Source organism: Nanorana parkeri, unplaced genomic scaffold, assembly GCF_000935625.1.
Source record: "Nanorana parkeri isolate BGI_ZX_2015 unplaced genomic scaffold, ASM93562v1 scaffold806, whole genome shotgun sequence".
In the NCBI taxonomy this organism is placed as follows: domain Eukaryota; kingdom Metazoa; phylum Chordata; class Amphibia; order Anura; family Dicroglossidae; genus Nanorana; species Nanorana parkeri.
In genome coordinates this window covers 559,288-569,906 of record NW_017307074.1, presented here as the reverse complement: position 1 = coordinate 569,906, position 10,619 = coordinate 559,288, and the positions used below count along the sequence as shown (strand labels likewise).

The following is a 10,619-nucleotide window of genomic DNA, read 5'->3' as shown; positions in this document are numbered from 1 at the left end:
GCCCCCGGCATCCTGATTGGCCGGGAAGCTGGCTCCATGCTCCCTCGTCATGAGGTGACGAGGGAGCATGAAACCAGCTTCCCAACCGATCAAAATGCCAGGCGCCACGTTATTAGACTGCACATGGCTTCCTGATTGGCCGGCTTCCGACCAATCAGGAAACCGGGCAGTGAGTCATGACACGCTGCCTGGCTTCCTGATTGGCTGGGAAGTCGGCTCCATGCTCTCTCGTCACTGGCTCCATGCTCTCTCGTCCTGGCTTCCTGATACTGGTTGTCATTATCAATTCAAAATAATAAAAAAATAGTGATAATAAATATAATACTATTAATACAGAAAAACATATCTGAAATGAGACCTTGAGGAGAGAGATTTTCACCCACTCTAATGATACAAAACTTCTCCTTGTCAACAAAAGAGAATGATTGGAATTCAGCATTCGCATCATTCCGCTGAAACAAAAGAGGAACATGAGCAGTACCGTAGTAGTCTGTGATGTATGCACCAGTAGGGGGAGCTAAAGATTCATTGAGATTTCTGAATGCTCTTTCTGAGCTTCATCTGCACAGTATATGTGTGAGCTCCAGAGTCAAATCATCTGTGCGAGCATCAAACAGCTCCCAGTGTTCCTGTGATCGCCGCCCTGTCCTCCCGGCCCACCTATTTACATTAGCTGGACTTAAATATTTCAATTTCTTTTGATCTTTGATCTCAAGCCTAACATACCTTCATCTTACCTTTGTACTTTGATTTGGCTGTACAGTTCAACAGCTAGCGGCTGGCTCAATATTTGAGCTCTGTCACTTTCACTGGATGTTCGATTTAACTTGTAGAAATACCAACACTTGTTAAATCAAAGAAATGCTTGTGGAGTAAGAGAGGGAACTCAGAGCCAGGGCCGGATGTACTCTCTATGCTGCCCCAAGGCCAGGTTCCTCAATTCGCCTCACTACCCACCAACCCCCCCCATGGAGAATGGCAGACCTGCAGGTTGCATACAAGTGATGTCGGTGACATCACCGAGATCACTTGTACAAAACGAGCGGAGGCTTCCCCGCAGTACATTTAGCTCTGCTTGCCCAATGCAGGGCTAAATGTAGAAAACAACTACCCACCCGGCGCCCGTAAATGCATGTCCCAGGCAAATGGCCTTCCCGAGGCTGGGTGACACCCAGAGCCGTAACCGAGTGTCACCCCGCCGAGACGTCGCGTGCATGCGCGTGATGTCACCACGCGCGTGCAAGATGTAGTCATCGCGCACGCGCGGCAGTCTTCTAATACCTGCCGGCGGACATCTTGGTGATGGACGTCGGCAGAGAGAGGAGGGGAAAGTCACCCGGCAGGATGAGGTATGCCGCCAGGTCCCCTCCTCTCTCCTGATACTGTCGGGTGTTCGGTCCATGACCGAGCACTTGACTTTTCAGAGGGGGGTGACACCAAAATGACTGTAAGTCATTTTGGTGTCACCCCTCCAATGGTGTGACCCCTACAATGTCACCCCTCCAATGGTGTGACGCCACTGTCCCCTCCAATGGTGTGACGCCCCATTTGTGACGCCACTGTCCCAGGCATCTGGAGATAGGAATTCTACACCCCTGCTGCCCCTCTACTCCCTGCTGCCCCAAGGCCGGGCCTTGGTTGGCCTTGTGGGAAATCCGTCCCTGCTCAGAGCTGAGGCAAGCTTCAAGCAAGCAGCTACATACATATGTCTTTAGCATGTATAGAACAGTTCTAGCTGCCAGATGGTTTATAATATTGTTCAGTTAGTCTTGCGATCCAGGCACCCCTACCAGAGAACACATACAGGTTATAGACCTCTGCTGTCCGTTTAGTACAGCGCTCACAAGAAAGCACATGCAACATTTATGTTTTCTATGCAAAGTGTGAATAAAGCCTGACATTAAAATCAGGGGACATCCACATCCTCTGCAAACATTACCCAACCGGCCAATTTTGAGGGATGGGTTTTGCCCTGCAGGTGTCTGCCCAATTCCACTTTTCTTTGCTGTTTCTATTTGTGCTAATGAATTACAATTGAATATTTCTGAATCTTAAGATTTCATTAAAACAATGCCTGGTCACCCTGCCATGAAGGTCCTATTTCCGGCATGTCCTGTTATATGCTGACAATGCCCTGTCCCTGTCTCCCAATGGTGCTCCTGTGTTGACAGCCTGTAACATGTTCTCCCAATGAACACTACAAGAGGCCATATAAATGCATATTGTATAGGTGGAGTCCACTGTTGTCACCAACAGGAAACCCACCATGAGATATACCATGCATCCGTCGCTGGAGTGCATGGAGACAGGAAGTGGCTGCAAAGCGGCTGTAGAAGGTCAGCTGCACTGATATGCAACAAAGGGTGGTAGATTAGCGTCACACTTGATTGTTTATGACACACAGTACTTATAGTATAACTATAGTTAGGGTTTATATCTACTTAAGACATTAAGTGAAGCAAAGTTCACCAATTTGCTTGGAGATAATAATCCTGCCAATCCACACTGGAAAGCGCAATTAATTCATCCTAGCATTTTTTTTTAAAGAAGAACTCTGGGCAATTTTTCCCCTAATCCTTGCAGTGGGGCTACCACCGCACTACAAGGGTTACATGCTTTTTCTGGTTTAGGTGCAAAAATAACAAAGTTATACTCACCTGACCCTCTGAGCCGGCTTGCTCTTACACCAGTCCTTCCCGCCTCACTCCCCCATCGCTACAGTGTGTTGGAAATACAACAGAATATACTGAAATGTGCTGCTACGTCTCTTGAGCTGTAGATGGCGCTGTAGTGCAATGATAGTCTCTATGTGCATGCTTATCTATGATACACAGGAATGTTTTCTTCACAATGCTGCTAATACTGTATACGTGCAATGTTCTTCAGGGGAACCCCGCCGTGACGTCATCGCACATCCACGTGACGTTGCCACGCGCGTGGATGTCGTTGCCACGCGCGTGGATGTCATCGCGCATGCGCGGTCATCTTATTGACATCTTGGTAATGGACGCCGGCAGAGAGAGGAGTGGACGTTCACCCGGCAGGATGAGGTATGCCGCCGGGTCCCCTTCTCTCTCCTGACACTGTCGGGCTCTCGGCCCGTGACTGAGTGCCCGACTTTTCATAGGGTCCTTCCAATGGCTGTCAGTCATTTTGGTGTCACCACTCCAATAGTGGCACCCGGTTGCGAGCCGCACCCTCCTTGTGACGCCACTGATGTTCTTCTAAGCAAGTAAAAGTTAATTCAGCATTCCTCAAGATCACAGTGCTTCATCTAAACACATAACCAACACAGTGGTCTAAGGATCCCTGAGTCATCACATCCTATTCACTGTAGCACAGGGCTTGAGGATGCTGTGTGACACACCATCACTGTAGTGGAGAAGGAGAAAGGTTGGAAGAAGCACTCTAACAGCCAACTGGATCTGAGGATCAGGTGAGTATAACTTTGTTATTTTTGCACCTAGATCAAAATGAGCATTTAACCCTTGCAGTGCCGGGGTAGCCCCACTGCAAGGGATTAAGAAAGCTTTTGCCAGGAGTTGTCCTTTGAATCACTGCAGTAGCACAAATAAGCATATTCAAGGGAATAGTAAATCACCTAATCCAAGGTAAATCTGTGCTCTATCTTTTTTAGACCTCAGCTGTATGTGTGCAACTAAAATTCACCTGGGGGGCATTTTCTGGTTTGCTTAAAATGAATCCAAGCCGTTGAGATAAAGCACATGGTAGAAGACAGCCAAGGTTTTTATCATCATCGTTCAATGCTGCCAATGTGAGACAGAAGATTGCATGTGTAGTCCAGCCCATAGGGAGCCATTTGTTCCATTCAGTTATCAATTGATCGCTACTCTTCAGTGATTAATTGCAGGTAATTTTGGAAGCATAATTAAGTTACTATAAATTATCCATGTAACTGACACCTATAAAATAAAGAAAAAATAACAGCAATATAAAATATTGTAGTAGGCTGTGTCATCATGTGGTTCTTGACCTGCCATGGAAGTAAAAGTCTGAGCCTGGTATACCAGCCGCATGCTAGCAAAGCGTGCTATAGCTATAGCCGGTATATCAATGGCAGTTGGAAGACTGTGGGCTGTATAAAGCTGGCCATACACCTATAGATTATCAGCAGATTTTCTATGGTCAGATGGAAAAAGTGCAACAGATTCCTGCACCTATGCAACACTGTGTGGATGGAGGAATCTCCCACTGGGCCAAGCTTCAGTATCTTGCTAGTCGGACCCACTGGTTCTCAAATACCTGAAACAACCTCCTCATGTATCACTTGCCCTTCCCTTTTAGATTGTAAGCCCTCACAGGCAGGGCCCTCCTTCCCATCTTGTCTTGAACTGTATTGTGATTGGAATGTCTTCCTTATATTGTAAAGCGCTGCGCAAACTGTTGGTGCTATATAAATCCTGTATAATAATAATAATAATAACAATGCCTGCATCCAATCAGATTGTTCAGGTATTTTGAGAGCCAAGATACTGAAACTTGGCCCAGTGGAAGATTCCTCCATCCACACAGTTTAGCGTAGATGGAGGAATCTGTTGCACTCTTTCCATCTGACCATAGAAAACCTGCAGATAATCTATAGGTGTATGGCAGCTTAAAACAGAGCTAAACTGGATGCCATGAGCCATGTACCTTAGACTTGGTTAGTACAGAGCTCTTCTAATAGAATGTCACAGCTCTGTCTTTTGCCCTGACTTGTTCACTGGATGTTTTACACAGTCCTGTAGTCTCAAAAGGTTGTGGGAACAATAAGCGGGGTTATGTTAAAAGGTGTAGACGCCTGTGTTATCTCCTAATGCTTATCATTAGCGTTCCAGTGGAATTTCTGTAAAAATGATCCAAGCAGTTCCATAAGGCTCATTAGCATTTGCACGTCTGTGTGCGGTGGACTCGTTATATCCATGTACTTCATTACATTGCTTTTTTGTTATTTACAGCAAATATTGAACTATTTATATCGGTCTTTGTTCCTAAAGGATGTTGAAATGTAGTGTCCCTAGCTCAGCTCATAAACCAACACAGACACACACGCATACTTGTGCCAGATAAATGAAGATTGGTGGTTGTTGAAGAATGCGACATGGGTGACATCTTATTTTGGTGCATCAGATGTCAAATAAATGATTATGTTGTGACGCATATTGTTTATTGTTTATTTGGCGCATAGAAGAATGTTCTGCTATCTTGCCCCATCAATCTTTTGGTGCATTACTCCACACCTCTATTGGACACAGACAAACACCTTGTAGTCAATGTCTGGCGATGAAAATTATTTTTCTATTGCTTGTAATGGAAGCAGGACTAATCACCCTGGATATGAGTGTGTACTCTATTTATATAGCAATGTAGCATATCATGCTACATTAGATGCAAAATCACCATCACTCACAAACTTATTTCCACTTATTTCCACTGTGTTGTAAAGTAGCCACCGCTCCAAGCTCACAACCTCAATACAAATGGGTAAACCAAACATAAGATTGTAGTAAATCACAGCAGTGAGCTTAGAGCGGTGGCTACTTTACAACACACATGGACCATGGGAAGCAACAGTAGCCACCCTCCAGAAGGAAGGACAGTGTCAGCACCAATTCAGAGATGATTTGATATATTTATGTTAATAATTAAGGTACCTGAATGCATTTACCCCAAGAGAACTATGAGGTAAGTGTTTTCCCCCATAGTTCTCTTTAGGGTCACGGGAGGACATATGCTAACCTCCTCCCGTGACCCAAAGTTCAGTATATCACAAGCTACTGTCCGCGATATACTGAGAATGCCACAGCCAGGACGGATCCAGACAATACTGTCGAGATCCACCAGCTGTATGAGTGACAGCTGGCTCTGCCTATCTAGAGGCAGAGCCAGCTGTGCCCGTCCCCTCCCCCGTTCATTCCTCCACTCAGCGCTGGAGGATAGGAGAGGGGGAGGGGGAATCTCTGCGGTGAGTGGTGACTGACCGCTCACTGCAGGGAGACGATCAGGAAGTGAGCGGATCGGCGGCATGTTTCTGCTCACTTCCCGATCGATAGAGCCGAACTGTGACAGCTTCATTGTCACAGGTCGGCTCTAACTATGAGGATGAGTGGAAATCACTCGCCTCATAGTTCTCCTTTAACTCATGAATTTAGTGTCACTTTAAGAATGGTGGTGCTCGCAGTGATTTGGCGCCATGGATGGCGCCATGTGAAACTTCCAAGTGTTAGATGAAAAATCACAAGCACTGCCGAACATACAATTTTTGTTAATAATTAAGGTACCTGAATGCATTTTTGAGATTTAACTTCTTAGTTTAGTGTATCTTTAAGACAAAGGTCGACGACGCTGTAGGGAGTGCAAGGGATCCACAATATCTTCATGTCATAGAAGCACACAACTTCATGTCATAGAAGCACACAACTTACAACTTACAACTTACAGTATATGTGTCAGCCAATCAGTCATGCTCCTTTATTATCAGCCCATATATGTGCCGCCCAATCAGTCCTGTTCCTTTATTATTAGCCTATATATGTGTCAGGCAATCAGTCCTGTTCCTTTATTATTAGCCTATATAAGTGTCAGGCAATCAGTCCTGTTCCTTTATTATTAGCCTATATAAGTGTCAGGCAATCAGTCCTGTTCCTTTATTATTAGCCCATATATGTGCCAGTCAATCAGTTCCTTAGTATCCATATAGCAGAATAAACATCAGCAGTAAAACAAAGGGCTGCCATTACTTCCCAATGATCCAGTGTGCATTCACTTTGCCTGTCACTAGACATGATAGCAATAATTACACTGCACCTATATGTGTAGGCAGCCTGTCTTTATCCCTTTTTATTGGATAAATCATGAATAATTAAATCTTTTTCTGTCACATCTGAGGAAAACAGACAATTACTCTGTATTTGCCTTCCATGTGCAGTGTTTGCTGCCTCCTTCTATCTCATCCAGCGATATATGTCTACATAATGAAGTCCTGGGGATGATAGTGTTAGCCTGTGACAGGTTAGGAGTGCTGGCTGCTGAGCATATCCTACATTCCCCCCCTCTTCTCCTTCTTCCCTTTCAGCAGCATCACACAGAGGGATCTGCTCCCTCCCCTCCCCAGGTCCCAGAGTGATCAGGGGCTGGTGCCGGCTCTCAGAGGGAGCAGCATCGGCTGGAGTGACAGGAGGGCTGGGCTAGAAGCTGAATTTCCACCCAGTGCAACCATCACAGCACACCTTCATCCATACTGGGGGGGAGGGGGGGGATCCAGCAGCCAACGATCGCGGAGGAAATGCACAGAACATGACAGCCAGCAGCTGAATGAACTGCAAGTCTCCGCTAAAAAGCCATCACCGCACGTCGCTGGATGCACAAGTTTGGGGAGCACTTTATACAAAGTCAGCTCTTTTCTTCCATGATCAGGATTCCTCTCCCTGCTCTGCCATGGTGACAAGGAAAAAAAGCCAAGTGACACTTGCCATGTCGGATGTGTGATGCTACATTCACCATGTGTTGGATTGCGTTGGGACATCACCATGTACTGAGTGGCAGCGGAGCTTTCCATGGACAGTGTATGGCCATAGACAAGATTTCCTGCGCTGCCTTCTAGGGAACCACTCAACTTCCCAACCCTGCAAGCATCCCAGGCACTCATTCTTTCTTATTACTGGAATTGGGCTCATCAATGTGGATCTTTTACTATGTAAATATGGGCTTTCTGCTGCCACTCCTGCTGTGTGGATTCTTAAATCAGGTTCTTGGTAAGTTTGCTCCATCTCTGTATTCCTCTGTGCCATGGCTTTGGGAAAGGGGGAGATTGTTCTAGCGGAGTCCAAGTTGGAGCTAAGCAAGTGCTGTGTGCTGTGTATGTGTGTGTCTGCTCTACACATGGATGGCATTAGGAGATGTGGAATAAGTCAAATACTTTACTTCAGAGCTGGGAGCTGCAGGGATGTTTTTAATAAGCATCTTGTCTTCCTTTATCCAAAGTGCTTCAGATGGAAATATTTGCCAAACAGTAACTTTAACAGCCAAAGGAAATGAATTGAAGTCAACCACATTACAGCATTGTTACTAAGTCTGCATTAGCCAGAGGATGTCAGTATTAAACAGGAGGTCAATGTAAGGATAACTGTCTCTGGCTAAGCATAGGGGGTACCTATAGTAAGGCAAAAGATTCACTATATACATGGTCAATGTCTATGTTATATATATATATATTCATGCATACATTATTAGGGGGCTGTTTGTAAATGTTTTCATAGCTACATCTATATATATTGCTACATCTATAATAATACACACTCATGCATACATTATTAGGGGGCTGTTTATAAAGGTTTTCATAGCTACACCCATATGTATTGCTACATCTATAAGAATACACACTCATGTATACATTATTAGGGGGCTGTTTATAACTGCTTTTATTACCACATTGGTATATATAGCTACATCTGTAATAATATACACTCACGTATACATTATTAGGGGGCTGTTTGTAAATGTTTTTATTACCACATTGGTATATATTGCTACATCTGAAATAATACACACTCATGTATACAATATTAGGGGGCTGTTTATAAACGGTTCCATTACTACATCCATATATGTTGTTACATCTATAATAATACACTCATGCATACATTATTAGGGGGTTGTTTATAAATGATTTGATTACCACGTCCATGCTACATCTATAATAATGTACACACTCATGCATATGTTATTATTGGGTTTTTTTTATAAATGTTTTCACACTACTTTCACCCAGGATTCCCAAATTTTTTTCAATTAAATCCACCTTAAGAATGTGTGAAGATTGCTGTGTGCAAACATTTATAAATAGATCCCTTTACGTTTATGCTAATATTTAAAGAAAAATTTGCCCCCCCCCACACACATACACACACCACACACCCAAAGTGGTCACAATGGTCCCCAAAAGAACCTCTTATGGTTCGTGATGACCAAATATCCCAAAAATGAATCAAACAGAATTACTGTAAATTACTTTCAATGCTGCCCCCTTTTCATAGCTGCCCAAATCAAGTGCCTAGTTTGCCTCCATCTATAGATGTTATAGATAAATCCAACATGCCCTCATCCCCCAATAGGTCACTGTGATCCCCAAAATAATCTCTTATTGTTTTTGAGGACCGGATAACCCAAAAATTAATCAAACTGAATTACTCTAAATCACTGTAAATGCTGCCCAAAGCAAGTGCCTAGTTTGCCTCCATTGAATAGATGTTATAAATAACATCATCATTGAGATTTTAAAATTAACATTTATCATTTATTTTTAAAATGTGCAGATCTTTTGTGTGACTTTTATATAAATAGTCTTTTCAGGCAGTCTTCGTATGAGGTTCTGCAGCAGCTAAACACTTGCAGTGAGGTGCAGTTGGCAATCTGGCAACGTTCCCTGTGTGGTATAGGTGGGCTGTATGTGTGTAGAGCAGATCTGTATAGTCCACAGTTAGAAATATTTGACACTAGTAAGAGAAAAGCCTGTCATCTGGTCATAACCTGCATTCCTCTGACAGCCCACCTAATACCCCTGAAAGGAGAAAAATAGAACCATAAGTGGATTGAGTTGGAAAGAAAATCATATTAGTTTCTCCAGCAGTGAAAATCATTTTAAGAACAAAAGCCAGTACTGTCTGTGCTACCCTATAAGTCAAGTTCATTGCACCTCTGTATGCCCTTTGTTCTGCACTGCCTACTTATTAAGGAGCCGCTTCATGGACTTCTTTCCAGCAGTGCTCTCCTTATTACCTGTCAATTATTTTTATGTTTTCTTCTTTGGAGGTAGCTCAGTCACAATACAGCTTATTTGATATAGTTTAAAATAAGAGGTTGTGAAAACTTGTATGCCATTATTTCAGTGCTGACCTAAAGAGGGGTAGGCAGGGTGGAGGCATTTTGCAGAGTTTTGCATACTTAAATGTCTTACTGGAAGTGATGTGCAGAAAGCTTGAATAAAAATGAGATGAATGGTAATGTTATTTTGAGGAGTGGCAGCAATCCAGTAGCAGAGCTGTTCAAGTCAAAGTATTGGAATGCGATAGTATACAGAGGGTCATGTCCTGTGTGGTCTACACACACACACACACACACACACAAACACACCAATATACACACTCACTGACACACACACACTCACTGACACACACACACACACACACTCACTCACTGTCACACACACACACGCACACACTCACTGTCACACACAGACACACAGACACACACACACTAATATACACACTCACTGTCACACACACACATACACACACACCTCTTTCTCTCTCTCTCATCCCCATTCTTTCTCTCTTCAAGTCCCTGTTGCTTCTTTTTCCCTTTTTCACTATCCTCTTTTATCCCTCTCTCAGTTCTTCTTTACTTCTGTTCCCTCTTTTCTCAACCTTGCCCCTCCGTCTCTCTCTTCCCCTCTTTCTTAGTCTCTACATTTGCTTCTCCTCAGCCCTCTCTCTCCCCCTTTCTTTATCTACCTCTTCCCTTCCCTCTCTCTCTCTCCCTCTTTCTTTAACCTCTTCACTTTCCTTTCTCTATTTCTTTTTATTTATCTCTCTGCCTCTTTCTCTTTCTCACTTCTCCCC

At 43.9% G+C, this 10,619-nt stretch overlaps 1 protein-coding gene across 8 annotated transcripts in view; it reads left to right on the top strand.

The window, feature by feature from the left end:
- The first annotated feature begins 7,548 nt into the window (after window positions 1–7,548).
- Window positions 7,549–10,619, top strand: part of ROBO2 (roundabout guidance receptor 2) — a 414,352-nt gene continuing 411,281 nt past the window's right edge. For all 8 annotated transcript variants that reach the window (XM_018565020.1, XM_018565019.1, XM_018565016.1 and 5 more), the window contains exon 1: window positions 7,549–7,754. In XM_018565020.1, the coding sequence (XP_018420522.1) occupies window positions 7,679–7,754 (76 nt within the window). In that variant the 5' untranslated portion in view covers window positions 7,549–7,678. The remainder of the gene's footprint in view (window positions 7,755–10,619) is intronic.